At 45.3% G+C, this 22,472-nt stretch overlaps 2 protein-coding genes across 7 annotated transcripts in view; both read left to right on the top strand.

Annotated features, from left to right (window-relative positions):
- ZSCAN22 (zinc finger and SCAN domain containing 22) overlaps positions 1-22,472 on the top strand; it is a 202,727-nt gene that overhangs the window by 95,217 nt on the left and 85,038 nt on the right. The window lies entirely within an intron of this gene.
- ZNF8 (zinc finger protein 8) lies at positions 1,456-22,362 on the top strand. 6 transcript variants are annotated; one of them, XR_007519213.1, is made up of 5 exons: positions 1,456-1,631; positions 7,720-7,846; positions 8,110-8,241; positions 9,987-16,720; positions 19,017-22,359. XR_007519213.1 is itself a non-coding variant. In XM_049900413.1 (5 exons), the coding sequence occupies exons 1-4, from the start codon at positions 1,569-1,571 to the stop codon at positions 11,411-11,413; spliced, it is 1,749 nt and encodes a 582-aa protein (XP_049756370.1). In that variant the 5' UTR covers positions 1,456-1,568; the 3' UTR covers positions 11,414-11,461; positions 15,976-22,359. The 6 variants fall into 6 exon arrangements, 5 of the variants coding, with proteins under 5 accessions (XP_049756370.1, XP_049756371.1, XP_049756372.1 ...); XM_049900413.1 differs by having other exon boundaries at positions 9,987-11,461; positions 15,976-22,359; XM_049900414.1 differs by having other exon boundaries at positions 9,987-11,461; positions 16,555-22,358.

Genomic DNA, 22,472 nt, shown 5'->3' with positions numbered 1-22,472 from the left:
GGTTAAACTTCTCTCAAATTCTGTCTAAAAACTAGAGGACTAACTGGAGGATTTTTATAGGGGGAAGGTAAGGGTTTAGAGGTTTTCAGGAATGTTGGTTTTTCTTTGAGGTAGACACAATGATAAACTGATCTATTATTGAAGTCCTGCAAGTGTCTTCATGCCATCCTGGAGTCCTGCAAGTCCCTTCTCAGCGTCCTGGTTTCTGTCACAAGATGGATCTAAGCTTTGTTTAGCCACCTCAGTTTTGTGTGTTTTTTTCCTTGGGAGAGGAACATAGTTTAATCAACAACTAAAAATTGATTACCTTATTCTTCTTTATAGAAACAATCATGAGACAGATTTCAGAGCAAGTAATTATGTTCAAAAACTAGAAATTAATCACAGTTTATACAGCTATCCTAAAACACTAGAAATATATTTTCTCTATTCCAATACTAAAACACCAAAGGAAACATATTTTCTCTACTTCACTATGGAGTTGCTGGTGGGTCTGAACGGTTGACCTTTCGGTTCGTAGCTGAGCGCTTAACCAGTGCGCCACCAGGGCTCCTTTGTGTTAAGGACTTTGATGGTCCTACATAGAGGCCAGATACGGTCTAGCTGCCTGATCCATAGTTTCCACAGCAGTGGCTGCCACCTGCTGAGGCACGTGAAAACCCTTGACACCTGCTTTTCCTGGTACTGGCTGAGCCAAGTAGGCTGGGCTTTGGGCGGGGCTGCAGGAGGGGGGAGAAAGTGAGGCAGACAAAGGAGGACAAGGATGGGAGAGAATGTGGACATCGTTGTTCGCCCCTTTAACACGCTGTGTAAACAATCACTGTCGTGAATTTTTCTCCCTCCCTACTAGACTCCAGATTAGAAACAGGACGCGACCAGCTCTCAGAAGCCCCGTGTGTCCCCTTCCAGCCACTACCCCCCAAAAGTCTATTAAAACTTTCAAATTTTTATGCACGGAGAAAATGTTTAAATGTATTTATATGGAGTAAAAAGTGAAAAGCCCCAGGCATCCTATGCATTTCGTTGACACAGCTAAGAAGCGCAGGCCCCGGGATTTCAAACCAGGCGGTCCCATTCCAGAACCAGCGTTTTTGGTGTTTTGCTTTGGGGCTGCCGATGCTTTAGGGCTGCCATCAAGGCGGCCTTTTTCTGTGCTCCCACGAACTGCGCAGACGCGTACAGGTTCCCCCACCCTCAGCCGTTAGAATGGGAGGCCGCTCCCCGACGTTCCGAGGTTCCCTCCGTGCCTGCCAACACATGACTGAGACCCCAGGCGGCCCTCACCCGGCAAGCATCACAGCGCGGAGGAGCCCCTGCCTCCACCCCGCCTCGCGTCGCCTTGTTACGTCGGCGGCCAGAATGTCCCCATTGGTTGGAAGCCCGGCGGGCGGGGTCTCCCATTGTCCGACGCCGCTGTGCGCCGCACTGCCTTCGGGGAGTTGTAGTCCCCGCGTAGGCTGCGGGGCCGCCATTGTTCCCCGGTAGGAGAGTTGGGTGGGCCCGGTGGCGGAGGCGGCTCTCGGTTTTGGGGTTGCCTCGGTTGCTTGTCCCAGGCTCGTCTGTCCAGGATGGACCCCGAGGAGGAGACGGCAGCAGTGGCAATGGCCGTGGGGCCAGCGGCCCGGCTTCAGGTAAAAATAATAAATAATAACAACGACGGCATCGGGTCCCGGTCCAAGCGCCCCCCCCGCAGATACTAGCCCTTTATCCCACACAACGCGCCGTGAGGAGGGCACAGCCGTTACCTTCTCTTACAGAGGGGAAACTGAGGCGCGGCCAGGGGCGCGGAGACTAGCCCAGCTGGTAAAGGGCGGAGCTGGATTCGAACTCGGGTCGCCGGACCCCGAATGCGCACGCTCCGCTGTTGTCCCCTGCCCTCCGATGAGTGGGAAGGTCATTTCCAAGGCCTCCCTGGGAGGTCGGGACCCCCACCCCCGCGCCCAGCCACGCCCGCACCGACCCCCGGGAGGAGTCATCAGCTGGGTGACAGGGTGACAGTAACTGTAAAGTCGGTCGAGCGTTGAGATAGCAGGTACGATTGCGTCGTCGAATAGATACAGATGCCTTAACGCAAGGAAGCAGCAAATAACCCACGGCTAGCCCTGCAACGCGAAGCTCCTGCCTTAAGGGTGGGGCCCAACCCGCCGGGGCGAAGGACAGGTCGCCATGCACCCTGTAAGTGGGGCAGGTGACTGTGGAACTGCTTTCTACGCCTAAAGCTCCTCAGCTTTGAAATGATGTATTGCCTTTTTTTTTTCGGTTTTTTGACTTAGGGGGGTTTGCATTATTGATGTAGTGCCCTTTTTTTTTTTTTTTTTCTGGTTTGTTGGTTTAGGGGAATTTGCATTGTTTCAGATTTGGTGCACCAAGTGAGATTATTGATAATCTTAGATTGCATGTCTTCAGGTGTGTGTTCTTTAAAATTCACATAAAATGTGACCATACTTGAGTTTGCTCTTGCTGTGGTTGGGAGATCAGAGAGTAAGCAGAAAGAGAGGCTTGGGAGAGCCAGAACTTAACCAGGCTGCCGTGTTTTTCTGGATATCGAAAGTTTTCCTCCTTTAACAGGGTGCAGCCTTAACATTTTTCTATCATTTATTTTAGTGGAAAATATTTGAATTTTCTTTCTCTGATGGGTTTCTACCTCACAGGTTCCAGCTTTTGCAGGTTTTACTGTAAATATTCTCTCAAGAGCTCTGGTGGCACAGTGGTTAAGTGTTTGGCTGCTAACCAAAAGGTCGGCAGCTTGAACCCACTAGCTGCTTCACGGGAGAGAGATGTGGCAGCCTGCTTCCATAAAGATTACAGCCTTGGAAACCCTATGGGGCAGTTCCGTTCTGTCCTATAGGGTAGCTGTGAGTCAAAGTTGACTTGAGGGCAGTAGGTTTTGGTTTATTTATTGTCTCACAGTTTCTGCTTGTTAAGGAATCTCGGAACGACTTGGCTGGTAGTTGTGGCTGTGGCTAAAGAGGTTACGGTCAAGATCTCAGCTAGGACTGCCATCACCTGAGGCTTGACTAGGATCTGCCTCTAAGATGCCTCATTCACAGGGTTGTTGGCAGGACATCTCTGTTCCTCCCCACCTGAGCCACTAGTGGAGCTGCATGAATGTTCTCACAACATGGCAGCTGGCTTCCCCCAGAGCAAGTACATGGAGGGAGGACAAGGTACAAGCTGCAGTGTCTTTCGTGACCTGGTCTCTGACATCACACTGTCATTCCCAAAATATCCTATTGGTTATACAGGTCAACTTTGCCCATTGTGGTGGGGACTCTACAAGGGCATGAATACCAGGAGACAGGGATCATTGGGGGTGGAGGATTATTGGGGCCTGTCTAGAGGCTGGCCACCACAAGAGGCAAGGACTGGAAGTGGGGAGATTTGATTGCTAGGCTGAGGGGTGTTAATCCTGTAGCCACTCAAGTGTTTTAAGCAGGAGTGGTATGGGTTTGTGAAGAACCACTCAGGCAGTTGGGGCTGGGGGATAGAGCAGGGTAGGTACTGAGGGCAAGCTAAGGCAGCAGAAGAAAAGAGAGGAGGAGGTGGGGCCCAGTGCCCAGGTACTGACTGATGCCTGGGGTGGCCTGGTCAGCAGTGAGCAAGTGTGCAGAGGAGAGAGGTCTGACCACAGCCCCTTCCCACCAGGCCCAGCAGTTCAGGGAAAGGCTGCAAGGGTGTGAGGCAGAGCAGCAAGGAGAGCCCCAGGATCGCAAGGAGTGGGCTCCTGCTAGAATTCTAGGAAGGAGGCTAAAAGGAGGCAGAAGGACCTGTGTGATGCCACTGAGAGGTATTAGGGCTCCACAGACCAGTGCTCAGTGGATCTAGTGCCTGGGTCATCACGAGTGACACCCACAGAGTGGGCAAAGGTGGCCAGTAAGGGGAGGAGGTGCAGGGAGTGTGCACTGGGATCAGTGGAAGGTCTGAGTGGGAGGTGAGGATGTGCAAACAGGAGCAGAGATGTCTGCGCCCAAACCTAAGGCTCTTGCGTGTTTCCTGCACAATTTTTGCCAGAGCCACGTTCCAACCATACTATAGTTGCTTTACTTTTTTTTTCTACTCACATTTTTCTTAAAAAGAAAAATAGAAATATAGTTTACAGAAAAGGGCACAAATCCTAAGTGTACAGTTTGATGAAGTACCACAAAGTGCACACACCTGTGTGATCATCACTATGTCAAGAAGTAGAATGTAGCTGGGTCCCCAAAGTCCATGGGTCCCTCCCAGGCATCATCTCCCTCCTTCCCACAGCTAACTACATTCAGACTTCAAACACCATAGACTGATTTGCCTTGTTTTACACTGCAAACGGTTCTTACAGGTCATACTTGTGTCTGACTTCTGTTGCTCATCTTCAGTTGGTTAGATTCACCTAGGATTGTTGTATTTGTAAACTGTTTATTCTCCTTGTGTATTATTCCACTTGATGAATATACCACGTCGTATTGATCTCTTCTATGGTAGAAGTTCATTTGGTTTCTTTCCAGTTGTTTAGTAGTATAAACAGCTGTATGGTGGGAATACTTGAGCATGTCTTTTGCTGAAAATATGTGCCCATTTCTTTTAGACATATTGTCACAAGTGAAACTGTTAAGTGACAAGGTATATGTAGATACAAATTTGGAGGATCCAGTTTTCCAGAGAGGATGTACCTGCTTAGCTTATACTGTCACTGCCCATGTAAGAGTCCCAGTCACCAGTACGGTTACAATGTGGATACTGGAAAATGTTCCTTTGACAGCTTCCCCTAGAACCCTTTGGTGTGAAGCTCTAGGGGTGCAGACAGGAAGACCCACCACCAAGAGACTCAGGTTCTGCTGAGAGGTCAGCTGGTTACATGGCTTTCTACACACAGTTGAGGTCTATTGACCCCACCAGTGATTGCTGATGCCACAGGTTCTTACTTTGTGCTGAGTGAGGTAGGGCTGGGTCATTGCCTGGTCCCATCCGTAAGAGGGACACTATTCCAGGTTCTTCAGCCTTGTTAACGAAAACAGGTAGAGCAGCAGCATTGATCAGAATCTGAGCACGAACCACAGCCTGTGGGAATTTGTCTTACTCATCTAGTGTTGCTATAACAGAAATACCACAAGTGGATATCTTCAACAAAGAGAAATTTATTCTCTCACAGTCTACTAGGCTACAAGTCCAAATTCAAGGCATCAGCTCCAGGGGAAGGCTTTCTCTTCTTGGCTCTAGAGAAACGTCCTTGTCATCAATCTTCCCCTGGTCAAGGAGCTTCTAAGCGCAGGGACCCCAGGGTCAAAGGACGCACACTCCTGCTCTTCATTCTTGGTGGCATGAGGTCCCCATGTCTCTGTGCTCGCTACTCTCTTTTATATCTCAAAAGAGATTGGCTCAAGATACTATCTAATCTTGTAGATCTCATCAGTCTAACTGCCACTAATCCATCTCATTACATCATAGTGATAGAATTTAGAACACATAGGGAAGTCATATCAGATGACAGAATGGTAGACAACCATACGATACTGGGAATCACGACCTAGCCAAGTTGACAGATATTTCAGGGGACACAGTTCAATCCATGACAGAAGTTTTGTTTTTTTGTAACAGCTTTAATGAGATATAATTAACATACCGTGTAATTTACCCATGTAAGGCATACAATTCATTGTTTTTTAGTATATTCACAGAGTTCTGCATCTGACACCACAATCAATTTCAGAAGATTTTCATCACCTCAAAAAGAAACCCTTTACCTATTAACTATCACCCCCACACCCAGCCCAAGCAGCCACTGATCTACTTCTGTACCTATGGATTTGCCTGTTCTGGACATTTCATAAAAATGCAGTCATATTATATGTGGTATTTTGTGTCTGACTTACTTCACTGAGTGTAATGATTTCAAGATTGATTCATGTTGTAGTATTTACTATCTGTACTTCATTTTATGGCCAAATAATAATATCCGATTGTATGGATATAACACAGTTTGTTTACCCATTCATTAATTGATGGACATTTGGGTTATTTATACTTTTTGGCTGTTATGAATAGTGCTGCTGTGAACATTCATGTCAAGTTTTGTTTTGTTTTTTTCCCTCATATGTAAGTTTTTATGTAGACTTATGTTCTCACTTCGGAATATATACTGGGTTAAATGGTAACTGTGTTTAACCTTTTGAGGAACTGCAATTGTTTTCTGAAATAGCCGTACCATTTTACCTTCGCACAGCAACGTACAAGGGTTCTAATTTATCCACATCCTTGCCAACACTTGTAATTATGTCTTTGATTTTAGCCTTCATAGTGGATGTGAAGTGAAAGCTCATGGTTTTGATTCCCCTGATGGCTAGTGATACTGAGCATCTTTACATGTGCTTGTTGGGCATTTGTAGATCTTCTTTGGTGAGATGTCTATTCAGATCCTTTGCCCATTTTTTAACTGGATTTTTTTATCTTTTTATTATTCAGTTGTAAGTATTACTTTATATATTCTAGATACAAGTCTTTTATCAAGTAAATGATTTGCAGATATTTTTCCTGTTTTGTGGGTTGTGTTTTAAATTTCTTCATAGTACCTTTTGTGCCCCAAAATTTTTAACTTTGATGAAGTCTAATTTGTCTACTTTTTGTTATTATTGCTTGTGTTTTATCTATCATATTTAAGGAACCATTGTCTAATTGAAGGTCACAAAGGCTTCTAAGAATTTTCTTCTAAGAGTTTTGTAGTTTTAGCTGTTACTTTTAGATTTTTTATCAATTTGAGTTAACTTTTGTATATGGTGTAGGGTAGGGGTCCAACTTCATTCTTTTGCAAGTGGCTGTCCAGTTGTCCTGTGGGAAGTATCCTATGTGCACTTAGTTCCCATCACAGCCCCCAAGGGGATGATTCTTTATAGACAAGGAAGGAAATGGGGAAGCAGAGCTGGATATCTGCTCAGTACCTCCTGGAGAGGAAGTGACAGAACCAAGACTCTGATCCAGGAAGATCTGCCTTCAACCAGCCCACATCTGCTCACAGATGTTTTTGTTTGTGAGACACATTTTAAATGTATTGCATCAGCTTATAAAAATTGGAAGTTTTTACGTAAAAATCTGACCTGTTTTCCAGCTTCACTCCAAAGATTGGCAGTTCTGACCACATGGGCCCTGTATTCCCATGAGGCCACACCAGTCAGCTCTGCATCCCAACTGTCCTTCAGACACATGCTCCCTGTCCACTCCAGTCCCACCATTCAGAGTAAGAGCACATGTGGGCCCTTACACTGTCCCTCTTCAGTCATTTGTGAGCCTGCCCAGCCCCAGAACGCACATGAGTTTCAGACCCCAACTGTAAGCCCCTCTTTTCAGGGAGGAAGATGAGCCTTGTTTTATGTCTGAGGGTTAGTGGGTGTATCAGTTAGCTGTGTAACAAACTACCCCAAAACTTACTACCATTTCTTTAGCTTGCAAATCTGCAGGTCAGCGACCTAGGCTGGACACCCCTATCTGTCTGTGATTGCCTGTGGGTCAGCTGTGGATCAGCTTTGCCAATCTTGCTTGGTTGCCCGCCTCCCCACCCCATGTCCTTGCATAAAGTCCACTCCTGCATGCAGAGGCCCTGTGCCCAGTTCAACCTGACTCGCATCACTCAGACCCTGCACTCTCTCAGGACAAATGTCTGCTCATTTTCTCCTTCCCCATTCCTCCTCCTCCCGAGAACACTGATGGGGATAGTCCATCCAGTTGATGAGACTGTGTATGGCATTTCAGGAGCCAGTGACCTTTCGGGATGTGGCCGTGGACTTCACCCAGGAGGAATGGGGACAGCTGGATCCTGCCCAGCGGACTCTGTACCGTGACGTGATGCTGGAGACCTTTGGGCATCTAGTTGATGTGGGTAAGGCCTCTGTCACAAGCTGATCATCTACGCCCAGGGGTGACTGATTCCTCGTGGGTTATAAATCATGGGAGTTCTGGGGTGAGGACTTGACCTTCTCTGGGCACCAGGGAACTTGCGTTCTCCTTCCCTGTGGGACATGTGTGCAGAGGAGTACTACCCTTTTCTGTCATGATGCAAAGCCTTTGCCTTGTTGCATTGCTACCCTCATGGCCTCCTGTTATCCTGATGGTCAAGATTGTGAGCTGGTTCTTTCTCTCCAGAGCAGATGCCCATGTCCTGTGCTTCCCTGTTTCCAGGGCCTGAGCTTCCCAAACCTGATGTCATCTCCCAGTTGGAACAAGGGGCAGAGCTGTGGGTGGCAGAAAGTGGACTTGCCCAAGGCTGCTGTCCAGGTGAGAACCCACTGGGCAGGAGACCCTGCAGGGAGCTGCCCACGGGGTGACTGGGGGCGTGCTGCCTGGGAAGGTTGTGTATTGTCATCCCCAAGACCACTAGGGCCAATGATTGCCCAGGAGGGCCCACAGGGCTCAGCACATAGTGATACTCACAGCTAAGATTTATTACAGCAAAAAGACACAAAGCAGAGTCTGCAAAGGGGAAAGGCGCATGGGGTGAAGTTGGGAAACTAGGCCAAGGTTCTGTGAGCCCTCTCCCAGTGGAGTGACATGGGAGACGCTTCACTCCCCCAGCAACACATGTGACATGTCATCCACCAGCGAAGCTAATTGGAGACTCAGCACCCAGGATTTTTACTGGGAGCTGGTCACATAGGCACCCTCTGCCTGGCACATACCAAAATCCCAGACTCCCTGAGGGAAAGCAGGTGTTCAGCAGCAAGCACGTTGTTTACGCAAACAGTAGGCACAGGGAGCCACTCACATCAGTTCTGGGAATTGTGGGGGCCCTTCTGAAATCTGAGTTCCCAGATCTCAGCCATGAGCCAGCCTTGCAAGAGGCCTTTCTGAGGATGGCAGTGTCCAGCCTGCCATATGATCATGGGGGCACTGTCATCACACCTCTGCCTAGGTGCTCCTCCACACATCACAGCCTCCTTACCTAACTCTCCTTCCTCTGAGCTCAGAAGTCGTCCACCTCATCTCCTGTGCAGATTCCCCCCGTCCCTCCCTTTCTGCTCCATCTTTCTTTCCAGGTTCCCTGTCTTACCAGCCTTCTAGTGTGTCCTTTCCACAGGGTCATTTCTTATGTATGAACTTCTCCTTCATATTCTCCATTTGTCTTACATGCCCAGTTTCTGTAAACATGTTCCCCACACTCTTATTCTGTTCTCTTATCTACAAGAATTATATGTTCAGCTACAAATAACAGAAAACGGGGTTAGATCGGCTCAAAAAAGAGGGAGGTCTTTCTCACAAAGCAAGAAACCCTGTCAGCACTGCTCAGTGTCTCAGTGATGCCAGTACTGATGGTTCTGTGATTCTGCCGGTCTTCCCTTGAGGTCACAGCATGGCCGCAGCAGCTGCAGCCATCACATCCAGGCAGGAGGGGGAGAGGTGGGAAGTGATGCTAGCCACATTTGTCCGGTTTTATTAAAACTCCAGATGTCATCCAGCTAAGTCTCCTTAGTCAGGACTGTATCACATGCACCCTGAGCCCAACCGCAGTTGTGAGGGAGGCTGGGAGGGGGACCAGATTGTCATAATTGGCTTGGTTCTGCCGTGATCCCCTGCCTGGGGCTGGTGCATTGGTACCCTGGCCATATCCTGGAAGAAGGGGGATGTGGCCATGGTACTCAACCAGCAGTATCTGTAGCTTGACCTTCCACCCAAATGCTTCTGATGCCACATGGGGGCCTTTTTGATCTCTTTAAAGTCATAAAAAACATTTGGAGCTCGAGGGTCATACAAAACTGACCATAGTTTGCCAACCCCTGATCTAGGCCAGCAAAACTGGACTACAGCAGATGCTCAGTAAATTATTTGTTGAATGACTGAAGCTATGTTTTAGGAAGGGGCACTTGGTGTCCACGTACGAGTGGATTCGAGTGCTTTGCTTGGAGGCAGGACAAGTATCTAGGATCCTAGGTCAGTACTGTAGGCTGAGGTGTTGGGGGCCTGGTCCCCTCTCCTTATTTTTTTTTCCCCCCTCAACCTCTCAGAGCTCTCTGGTTTTCTTTCAGGGTGGCAGACTAGAGCTGAAAGCCAAGTGTCACCGAAGAGGCAGGGTCTTCCTGAAGAGGAGCTGCCCTGTGTCATGGAGATGAAAGGATTCCCAAGGGGTGCTCTTTGGCCAGCCACATTAGGGGAGAAGTGGGCCTGTGAGGGCCAGTCAGAGGGGCTCAAGAAGGACCAGGATGATCTGAAGCACCTGGAATTTGGCCTCAAAGAAGCTCCAACTCAAGATAGAGGCAGTGAAAGTCTCAGACTTGGGGTAAACTATATCCTGAGTTCAGGCCTAAATCCATTACAGGAGACTTCTCAGGGAAAATATTCCTGTAATTATGACTCACAGGTTAAAAGCTTGGAGCATAACTCAAGCTTAATTAATCAACAGATGGGCTCCTCTGGAAAACAGCCCTTTGAAAACAATGACTGCAGCAAAGCTTTCAGTCAGGGTGTTGAAGTTATGCAACTCGGAAAAATTCAGATACAGGATAAACCCTACAAATGTACTGACTGTGGTAAGTCTTTTAACCATAATGCACACCTCACGGTACATAAGAGGATCCATACAGGAGAGAGGCCTTATATGTGCAAGGAGTGTGGGAAAGCCTTCAGCCAGAACTCATCCCTTGTTCAACATGAGCGAATCCACACAGGAGACAAACCCTATAAATGTGCTGAGTGTGGAAAATCTTTCTGCCACAGTACACACCTCACCGTGCATCGGAGAATTCACACTGGAGAGAAGCCCTATCAGTGCCAGTACTGTGGGAGAGCCTTCAACCAGAATTCATCCCTTGGCCGGCACAAGAGAACACACACTGGGGAGAAGCCCTACACTTGCAGTGTGTGTGGGAAATCCTTTTCACGGACCACTTGCCTCTTTCTGCATCTGAGAACTCACACAGAGGAGAGGCCTTATGAATGTAATCACTGTGGGAAAGGTTTCCGGCACAGCTCCTCCCTGGCCCAACATCAAAGGAAGCATGTTGGAGAGAAGCCTTATGAATGCCGGCAGCGGCTAATCTTTGAGCAGACGGCAGCTTTAGCGAAGCAGGAATGGTCGGAAGCCCTTGGCTGCAACCCACCTAGGAGTCAAGATGCGCGAGATGACAGGCCTTTTAAATGTAGTCAGTGTGGGAAGTGTTTCATTCAGAGCTCGCACCTCATCCGGCATCAGATAACTCACACCAGAGAGGGTCCTAGAGGACGTAACCGACGTGAGCCAACTTGTAGCCGGAGCTCACACCTCATCCGACATCAGTACACGCATTCGGGAGAGAACCCAGGGGGTGGAACAAAGGCAGGACAGCCTGCAAGCAGGGCTCTTGCCTTGTTCGACATCCATGAAATCATGCAAGAGAAAAACCCTGTGCACGTTATTGGTGTGGAAGAGCGTTCTGTTGGTGCTTCTGTCTTATTTGACGTCAGAGAATCCACTTAGGAGGGAAACCCTACAGATGAGTTTTGAACCACAAGTACAAAAAATGTGGTAAGTCCCTATCATGTATTTGTGGAAAGAGGAGCTGAGGGTAGAAGTGGTGAAGGTGACGTCTGGTTTCCTGAGGAAATGGTGCTTCACAGACACCCGAGATTGGTGGTTCTGAGACCTGTCAAACCCCAAACTAAAAACCAAACCCACTGCTGTCAAGTCAGTTTCAACTCATGGCGACCCTGTGTGTTACAGAGTAGAACTGTGATCCATAGGGTTTTCAAGGCTGTGCTTCTTTATGGAAGCAGATCGTCAGGGCTTTCTTCTGCAGCAGCACTGGGTAGGTTCAAACTGCCAACCTTTAGTAATTGAGTGCAAAGTTTGTGTCACTCATGGACTCTTATCAAACTCAGTGCCCCCTTTTAACAATAGATATTTTGTTACGTTCCCTTTATTGTCCCCAAACAAATGCACAGGTTAATATAATCTACTCATACACATAATGTCAAATAAATCAGCTTATGGCCCTATTTTGTAAAGGATAATTAAAGCAAAAGTAATTTATAATAGAGTAATGTGTTCTGAGTGGGTGCAGTATCTCAACATGTAAATGCATAGGCCCAATTACATCAGAGACCTGGGGCTTAAGTATGGTATATGGGGGTGTGGCGTTAACCACAGAAATGCCACTAGGGGCCTTTCTGTACATGATGTGATTTTCCAAGATGATGACTAACTCTCGGAAACATTTTGAACAAAATGCAGTTGCATTTCTGAAAAATTCTGTGTAAATCTAAGCATGCAGGAATTAATTTGTATATATATGTGCAGTCGAGTTAGGTTCTCAGTTCATACATTACAAACAGTTGTACGTGGTTCACTGGGGCCCACCCTGTGTGCTTCACAGTCATGGTGGCACGCTTGACTCCACCCACAATGTCAGCCACACTCCTGAAGTAATGGGACAAAGAATCCCCCATGAAGTTCCACAACATTCTCTGGGGTGGTGCAGCTCCTGTTGAAAACCACAGCTTAGAACATCTAGTGTTGCTATAAACCAGAGGCTCTCAACTGGGGGCTCTTTTGCCCCCCAGGGGACATTTGGCAATATCTGGAGATGTTTTTGGTTGGCATGACTGGGCAAAGAGTGTCACTAGCATCTAGTGCGTAGAGATGTGGGATGCTTCTAGATACTCTACGGTGCCCAGGACAGCCTCACAACAAAGAATTACCTGGCTCCAAATGTCACTCATGCCAAGGTAGGGAAACCCTGGTGTAAACCAGCCCACCACTATAGCAGACATTTTCTCAACCCTGTAAATTGATTGAACAGGGCCATAATTTGATTTTAATGAATGGTATCATTAGTGTCTTAGTTAGCTAGTGCTGCTATAAGAGAAATACAGGTGGGTTGCTTTAACAAACAGAAACTTATTCTCTCACAGTTAGGAGACTAAAAGTCTGAATTTAGGGTGCTAGCTCTAGTGGAAGGCTTTCTGTCAGCTCTGGAGGGAGGTCCTGGTCTCTTTTGAGCTTCTCCTGGGCATTCTTCATGTGGCTTGGTATCTATCTCTCCACCATCTCAGCTTTCTAGCTTGAGTTTAATCTCTTTTTATTTTTCAAAAGAGATTGACTCAAAACAGAACAACCAGAATGGAAACAATGAGAATGCTGTCACATTGTGGAAAGTATAACCAATGTCACTGAATAATATGCATAAAAATTTTTAAATGAGAACCTAATTTGCTATGTAAATTTTCCCAAAAAATCACAACAAAATGTTAGAAAAAAGAAAGTGATTGACTCAAAACACACCCTACACTAATCCTGCCTCATTAACATAACAAAGAACAGCCCATTCCCAAATGGGATTATAACCACAGGCTAAAAAAAAACCTCACTGCCATCCAGTCCATTCCAACTCTTAGAGACCCTATGGGATGGAATAGAACTGCCCCACAGGGTTTCCAAGACTTTAATTTTTACAGAAGCAGACTGCCACATCGTTCTCTCAAGGAATGGCTGGGTTCAAACTGTCAACCTTTCATTTGGCAGCCAAGTTCTTTAACCACTGCACCATTAGGGCTGCTATCACAGGCCTAGAGGTTAGGATTTACAACACATATTTTTGATGGACACAATTCAGTCTGTAACAATTAGCTAGTTTGTATATGACTTACTTAGTAATTCTCTCACCATTTTGCAACATTCATAATTGATGTGAAGAAAGGAAGAGAATCCAACTATTTTTCTGAATCTAATTTTTAGCATTTTATTGTGGACATTGAAAAGCATGGATAATGTATTTTCCTAGTGCCCCCCCACCCACCTTCCCACCCCTCCTCTATTTTCACATTGGTCACGGACATATTAGTTCACCCATATTTCAATATGTATCTCTAAAAGGGACACAGGGACAAAACTGGTTTCATAATCGTACTAAGACGTATTCGCCTTTTTTGTTCTGTTGATGCTTGTGCTGATGGTACAAAAGCCACAGTGGGGCCTGAGCAGGAATCAAGGCAGAGGCACTCGTGGTCCTTGTTCTCAGTCTTGACCAACATGCATTTGCAGTAAAGAAGAAAAACCCACCAGTTTCATGTAAGAATCTGTGGTGAATCAGGAAAGATTGTTAATTTTGTTAAACTCAAAAAGAAAAAGCATCCATTTGCCATTATCACATCTAAACAAAAGTAAAGGTAATTAGTAATTCCTTAATCTAAACAAAAGTATCGCCAAACATCTAGTGTTCACATGTTCCTGGTTGCCTCCTAAATTTTGTTTTCTATTTGCCTCATTCTAATGGTATAAACAAGGCTTTTCAAATTTATAGGTCACCACTCTTTCTTTTTTAGCCTTTTATTTGTTGGGGGGGAAAAAAAACAGAATAACGTAAATTTTGTGCCACTGGGCTGTGATGGGAGCTCCGATGGCACAGTGGTTAAGAGCTCGGCTGCTAGCCAAAATGTTGGCAATTCGAATCCAACAGCCGCTCCTTGTAAACTCTGTGGGGGCAGTTCTGCCCTGTCCTATAGGGTCACTATGAGTTGGAATCGACCCAACGGGAATTGGGTTGGGCTGTGATGAGGAGCCTTATGAACGTCATGTGACTCCCGCTGTTTTCACATAAGGGCACTTTGCATGGGGCCTCTGTTGAGGACCAGTGGAAGATCTTTCTCTCAGCTTTCAGTGCCAGGAGAAGCCACGCTTTTGAGAAAATAATTGATTTTCTAGACAGCAGGACATTTTTGAAATTTTTTTTTTTTATTGTTGTTGAGAATATACACAGCACAACATACCCCAATTCAACAGCTTGTACATGTACCATTTAGTGACAATTGATGACATTCTTCGAGTTATGTAACAATTCATTCTCACCCTCCTTTTCTGAGTTGTTCTCCCCCGTCGACATAAATTCACTGTCCTCTAAGCTTCCTGTCTGAACTTGTGTGTTGCTGTTGTCAGTTTGATCCCATATAGATAGTTCTTAAAAGAGCGTACTGAGAGCAGGACATTTTAATGCCCATATTTTGAAGCTTTGGCTTGATCACCCTGTTGCTTTTCTCCAGTATTTCTCCTGAGGAAAGCCAAGGGTTCTTACCTTTGTCTGAGCTGTTCTTAACATTGTGTGTTGAGTTGTGGTTGGTGGGATCTCATAGCACCCAATAAAACACCAAGAATCTAAATCTACTTTTTACCCTAAAATGAAACAATTATGGACCATCCCATAAGCCATGTTGTTGTGTGCCGTCAAGTCGATTCTAACTCATAGCTGTCCTATGGGACAGAGTAGAACTGCCCCATAGGGTTTCCAAGGTAGTGATCTTCACAGGAGCAGACTGCCACATCTTTCTCCCTCGGAGCTGCTGGTGGGTTCAAACCACCAATCTTTGGGTTAGCAACTGAGTGCTTAACCACTGCTCCAACAGGGCTCCTTCCCATAAGCCATAGCTACATCCAAATACCTGTTGCAGGACGCTAAGTCATGTGCTCCAGTTATACAGGACAGCTGTTAATGCCCAGCTCTGATCAGCTCATGCTTTTGCTTGGTATTTCCACTGCAGTTGCATCCTAGTGAAGTTAAATATATACCGTTAGAAATGAAAAACTGATTATGACATATCTCAGCATGTAAAAATTGGCTGTAAAAAGTGTACTGCAGTAGGATTGTTGGATTGACTGGGTAAAGAATTGAATGCAATATTTATCATCCTGTAAAAATGCAACCGTGGTCCTAATAGCTGTTTCAGAATAGTTGAGCATCAGAACTTACTGTCAAAACTTCATGGTTGAGTGCCAGAACTTACTATCAGACTTCATGGTTGAGTGCCAGAGCTTAATATCAAACTTCATGGTTGACCGTCAGAACTTACTGTCCGATTTCATGTAACCCATTTTGTTCTTTTCTGTGACACAATTGGTGGTGTTTCCATTGGAGCAGAATTGGCTTCCAGATGTTCAGAGCTAGCTTTGCAGCTCATCTCCAGAGGTTCTGTCTAACTGTTGATGCCCAGGGTTGGTTTCAATGTCCTCATGTTTCCTCTTATATTGTCCTTGTGTGTTTCTCTTGCCAGCTCTTTTTCACAACAGCTGTACCCTCGTTCCTCAGCCTGCACCACCTTCCGCTTCAATCCTAGCAGATAACCTTACCATTTACGTAGCCAAGAAAAAAATACGTTTTCAGACAATGCTTCAATAATAGTTCAATGAAGTACTACTATTACTCCATTTTATAGATGATGGAAATAAGGCACAGAATGATTAATTAAGTCCAAGGTTACACAGCTAGAAAATGGTGGAGTCAGAATTTGAAGTCAGTACCCAATTAACAGGATCCCTGGTAGCACAGTGGTTAAGCACTCGGCAGCTAAACAAAAGGTCATCGGTTCAAACCCACCAGCCGCTCCTCAGGAGAAAGTTCTGGCAGTCTGCTTCTGTAAAGATTTACAGCCTTGGAAATCCTGTGGGGTAGTTCTTTGTCCTACAGGATCGCTACAAATTGGAATCAACTGGATGGCAATAAGTTTGGTTTACCCAATTAACAGTGGCTTAAACAGGTTAGGCTTTATTGGAAGGCTGTCTTTTCAGTGGCTCAATTATGTCAGAGCCAGTGTTTTCTACCATTCTCACAACTTTTCCATCACGGTTACAAGAGACTGCTGCAGCTCCAGCCGTTGCATCTGTAGTCAAAACTGGAAGAAGGGGAAGGACAGGACAACACTCCATTCTCCGATGAGGAAACAAGGTTTTCCCAGAAGCCTCCAGCAGATGCCCACTTACGTCTCATCGGCCAGGACTGGGCCACCTCTAGTGACAAAGGTGCCTGTATTCAGGTTTTCTAATCTCTATAGAAGGGATAGGTCAGAGAGAAAGGTCTTGGGAAGTGGGTGATGTTAGGCAACTAGTTGTCCTCCACTTTTCCCCACTCTTGAAAGAATCACCTGAGCTCTCCATGTCCTCAGTGCCAACTCACACATCAGACCCCTCTATTCTACCCCTGCTGCCTTGCAGGAACTGCAGTGGCTGTGGTCACATGCCACCACCTCTCGACATTTTTTTTTTTTTTTATTTCTTGGATTGTCCAGCCTGCTGACCAAACTGTCCTCCTTACAATGCTGTGTCCTCTTGCATGCTGGGATACCACACTCTTCCACCTCTGTAGTGGCTCCTTGGCTTCCAATGTAGGCTTCTCTCCCCTCACCCCTCTTAAATGTTGGGGTGCTCAGGGTACATTTAGTCCTGGGGGCTCATTTGGATGCCTCCCCAGGTATCCTCATCCACACCCATGGCTCTGCTGCCGACTCCTAAATCTGCGCCTCTAGTGCCAAGTTCTGCACTTCAGACCTGAAGAGCAGCTTTGTGCTTCTAGAAGCTCCTCTCGATGCACCCCATAGGCTCCTTGGAATCCAGCCCACCCAAGACGAGGCTGCTATTTTCCAATTCAAACCAGTCCCCCTTCCCTGGTCCCTTTCCTGGGGGATGCAGCTACCTGCCATCTTGTGTTCACCTTCCACAGTAGAAGTCCTGTTGACTTTGCCATCTAAACCTCTCAGATCTGTTCACTTCATCATGTCGCATGACCACGACCAGCACAGGATAGTGGCTGGATTGCTGTACTCCAGGATTCCTCCCCTCCAGCCTCTCCCCACATGACAGCCTAACTGGCTAGCCCCCTCAACAGCCTTGCCCAGACTGCTTCATCTCCACCACTTGTACCTTATACCCTCCAACCTCTGAACTTACTTTAAATCCTTTAAAGTGCCTCTCAGCCTCCCTGCTGCCTCTGGGCCTTTGTGTATGCTGTCCCTTCTGTTTGGGGCACTTCCCACACCACCCCTCTGACTGGGTTGGTCCTCATCTCTTGGGGTCTCTCTCAGGTATGTATGCCTTTTCTTGCTGTAGTGTGGGAACCCCACTGTGCACGCACACACAACCCTTCTATTACACTTCCCAGTCAAAGCACTCTTCTGCCTATGCTGTGATTGCTTCCATGGTTTTCTGGGTCTGAGAAGCTCTGGGGGCATGGTTCCTGGCCTGTTGTCCTCCTCACCAAAGCATTTCCACCTCCCAGGGCGGGGCCTGGCTCCTGTTAACTAGGCGCTGGGTAAATGTTCAGTAAGTAATGAAATCAAGAACCGCCTTACTGAAAGAACTGCCTTAACAACACATGAGACAAAATTGGCAAGTCTAACCAAAGTAAAAAAGAGGGAACACCTGTGAAAATTAGGAAAGCAATACAACCCTAGGTCAGTTTTTCCCCCAATGGCTGATTTTTCAGAAGTAGATTTCCAGGCCTTTCTCACGAGGCACTTCTGTTTGAACTCAAACCTCCAGTCTTTTGGTTAGCAGCTGAGCACATTAACCATTTGCATCTCCCAGGAACTCTTGATAGTTTTTTTTTTTTTTAACTTATACATCAACCAAAAGTTTCTGTTAAGAAGAGTATTTATAGTTATATTGTCAGTAAGTTTGAAGATGTAGACAAGTAGGTGCTTTTTCTAGGGAACTATAAATGGTCTAAATCTGCTGAAGATTTTGAAAGCATGATTAGATGATGAACATAGGAGAAATTAAAAAAGATGTCAAAGATCTCACGCAGCCAAGGTGCAGGCCCTCATGCTTACAGGCAAGCTCCATCTCACAGGTGAGCCAGTCAGGCTGCTGTGAGCTATTCAAACAACAGAGGCAATGCTGTGCAGTTTACGCCATCTGTCTGTCACATTGCTGATATACCCTATCTAATATAGCCTTATATGAACCAGTAATCTCAGGGGTCAGAGGGGAGGGCATGCCCAGTCCTAGTGGGAAGACGTTTCTTGATTGCAAGAGAAGATGGGTGGAATTAGGCTTGCTATGGGAGCAGAAAGTTCCCCTAGCCTATAGCCTAGCCCTACATAGCCTGGAGATGGAAAGGGGAGGGGCGGGGGTGGGGACAGGGCAAGAAATACCACAGTGGCTAATCTCAATAAAGAGTGAAAATCCTTTTTCTTAAAAAAAGTAGCATATCAGATCCAGCAGGGAATTAATAAATACTCCATAATCAAGAAATTCCTACTGCAAACATGCAAGGATGGTTCAGCATTAAGAAACCGACTCATGAACTTTGTGGTAACAGGTTAAAGAAAAAAATCCTATGATCATCTCACGTCAGCAGAAGCCAGAAAGACATTTGATGAAATTCAGAATCAGTGTTCAAAGGAACAATAAACCGGGAGTAGAAGAAAACTAACTGCAAGTTTCTGAAACCAGCAGGAACACCGTTCTTCAAAAGAAAGACTACAGATGTTCTTAAAATCGGGAACAATGCAGTGTTCCTTTCAGCATGGTTTTGATTCAGTACTTCGTGAAACGTGGCAGGGAAGTCCTCCTTCACCTATGTCCTGCCTCTGCTGAAGTCTGGGATGGCCATGTGGCTTACTGTGGCCAATCATATCAGCAGAAGGGACCTATGTCACCTCTGGGTGGAATAAGAGCCAGTGTGTGAGCTGCCATGTATGTCCCTGTGTCACTGCCTCAGAGGATATGGAAGCACATGTGGAGGGGAACTGAGTGTCCTGTGAACAGAGCCTCCCTGCCTGCCTGTGACGGACAGGCAGCATGAGGGAGAAATAAACTTCTTGTGTGAGGTTTGGGGTTGTTACTGAAGCACAATATGACCTGAACTGACCAACACTAATCCGTTATTACCCCCCTTCATGGATGATGAAATAGAGGCTCAGAGAGGTGAAGTGGCTTGCCACAATGCTGAGGTAAGTGGCCCAGCCAGGATTTGAACCTGGGCAATCTGATACTGGCCCCCTGCTTTTGACCATTCCTCTTTGCTGCCCCACAGGTATGTGGGGCGCAGATTTGGGGATACAGACACTAAAGCTCCATCTGACTTACCAGTATCCTCTGGGGAGAGGGAGACCCAGCAGTAATAATCACAGTTTTGGACAACTCTGGAGGCCGGGCTTGTGATCAGCTGGTTCCCTCTGCCTTTGCCCACCAAAATAACAGATCTTGAGGTGTCTTGATTTTCTCAGTTCTCAAAGTGGATACTGTGATGGTTAAAGTGGCCTCGCTCAGTAAACCGGAAACCAACACTTCCACTATCAGCACTCACATAATTCCCTTTCCCCCAAAGATGAAAGGAATAGGTAACAGACTTTTGGAAATTTTCCATTTCTTAGTTTATGCTTTCTAGGAATAACACTTCTTCCACTATCCTGCTGGTTTCCTTGTAGATATATTGAAACAGAGCCAGTCAAGAAACTCAAGAAATGAGTATAAATTTGGGGAAAATACATGGTTTGATCTGTTTATAAAATTAATGTTCTTTGTAGGAAAACCTGAAAAATACACAAAAGTATGAAAATTTATTTAAAATTTAATTCCCCACATTTCAAACAGAGATGGTCATAACTGTTAAGGTTTTGTTAATTTTCCTTGAAATTTTTTCTTAAAATATACATGAATGTATACACACAAATATTCATAGTGTACATTATGTCTTATACACATATATATTCATCTAGTTTTCTTCTGAAAATTAGAATTCTTTCTAGTGCTCCTGTAAAAAATGCTTCTTACCATATGATGAAAATATTCCCCTGACAATGAATTTCATGTATCTTTTTTAATGAACTTTCAGGAGGATTGTAGCAATGTCCCCTCCACCCAGTATTTGACCAGCCTTGAGTGTTCAGAAAAAAGAAAAAGAACATTTCAGGACAGAGTATGAACTGATACAGCCTCTATGGGGAGCAGTTTGGTAATCAGTATCAAACTTACTAATGGACAAACCCTTGTCCCAGCGTTCCAGCAAACCTACTGCTGGGAATGAATCCTACAGATGTATTTATACATGTGTTAATCATGTTCATACATGGTTTTTGTCAAGGTATTGATTTTAAAACTAAAACATTGAAAATAACATCCATCATGGGGAGCTGGGTAAGTAATTTTGATGGAATGGGGAACTACGCAGCCTTAAAAGTGGGAACTGTCTTTATGTACTAATATGGGAAAGCACTCAATGATCCATTAAATAAAAAAAAAAAACCAAGGTGCAAAACAGCATATAGTATGTTTCCGTTTGTGTAAAGAATATATATATACACATATATACATTTATATATTTTTTCTCACTTTTATACACACAAACACCTATCACTGGAAATACACAAAATTACCAGGTATACATTAGTTGCCCTTGGGGAGGAGAGAGCTGGGGGGACTGGAGAACTGGTGAGAAATAGGTTTTTACAATATATCTTTTATACCTTTGTAATTTTGAAACATGTCAAAGTATTACCAATTTACAAGCTAAATTAAAAATTCCAAGTCTCAAAATGGGTTTAATGTTCCATGGTGTACTGTGTGCCTCTTCCTACTAGAATGTCCACATGAACAGGATTTTAGTGTCTTGGTCACGTGTTTTGTGTGTGTGTGAATGGAACCAGTTGGATGTGTAAATAGCTTCAACACTACGATACCAAAGACAGAAATTTAGATGAAGTTTCCTGGAAGGTGGTTGTAAGGCACATATATATCTCCATGTTATTCAGTTCCTCTGTATGAATCACCCAAACTATGAGTTTCCCAAGTTGTGGCCAACAGCCAAGTACCCCATCTCTGGCGGCATCTCCTTGCGTGTCCTCAGAGGTATCCAGTTGCTGATAGAAAGGATAACTAGGAAGAAATCCACATCCATTCTGAAAAGCAGTCTCCCTTGTTCTCTTCTAAGGAGACGTAAGGTGAACATCTTCCAGAGTGTGCTGTCCAAAGTGGTAGTTAGTAGCCACATGTGGCTATTTAGATGTAAATTTAAATAAGCTCAGAATTCCATTTCTTGTCACACCAGCCACATTTCAACTGTTCAATAGTCATAAGATATTGGCATTATTGCAGGAAATTCTGTTGGACAGCACTGGTCTAGAGGTAGGTAGCTGGCAAAATTTTTTTTGTTTTTTAATTCTGTTTGCAATTGTCTAACAAGTAGGATTAGGAAAGAGTAATGCTGGGTCAGCCTGCACATTAGGAGTAGGCTTCTGTTTTGCTTTTACTTGAAAAATAAAAGTGTCATATAATTATCAACGCATCTTGATTGCATGTTTCATCAATTTCAGACTGCAGAAAAAAACCAAAAACCAAACCCAGTGCCTTCGAGTGGATTCCGACTCATAGCGACCCTATAGGACAGAGTAGAACTGCCCCATAGAGTTTCCAAGGAGTGCCTGGCAGATCCAAACTGCCAACCCTTTGGTTAGCAGCCGTAGCACCAAACCACTACACCACCAGGGTTTCCCAGACTGCAGAAGTTGGTAAAAATCTTCAGTTTCTTCATCTGTGGCATTAGTGGTTGGTGCCTGTTATGGATTAAATTGTGTCCCCCCAAAATACGTGTCAGTTTGGCTAGGCCATGATTCCCGTTATTGTGTGACTGTCCACCATTTTTCAAAAATTTTTTATTGTGCTTGAAGTCAAAGTTTACAAATCCAGTCAGTCTTTCATACAAAAACCTACATACACCTTGCTATATACTCCTAATTGCCCTTCCCCTAATGAGACAGCACACTCCTTCCCTCCA

The sequence above is a fragment of the Elephas maximus genome, chromosome 11, assembly GCF_024166365.1.
Source record: "Elephas maximus indicus isolate mEleMax1 chromosome 11, mEleMax1 primary haplotype, whole genome shotgun sequence".
NCBI lineage: Eukaryota > Metazoa > Chordata > Mammalia > Proboscidea > Elephantidae > Elephas > Elephas maximus.
The sequence above is the reverse complement of the archived record's forward strand: the minus strand, read 5'-3'. Positions and strand labels throughout refer to the sequence as shown.

Bases quoted from the DNA above. Each gene is read 5' to 3' on its own strand.
- ZNF8 (XM_049900412.1), top strand. From the start codon at position 1,569: ATGGACCCCGAGGAGGAGACGGCAGCAGTGGCAATGGCCGTGGGGCCA. The intron at 1,632-7,719 runs GTAAAAATAATA...ATGGCATTTCAG, and splicing joins GGCCAGCGGCCCGGCTTCAG to GAGCCAGTGACCTTTCGGGA. The intron at 7,847-8,109 runs GTAAGGCCTCTG...CTTTCTCTCCAG, and splicing joins TGGGCATCTAGTTGATGTGG to AGCAGATGCCCATGTCCTGT.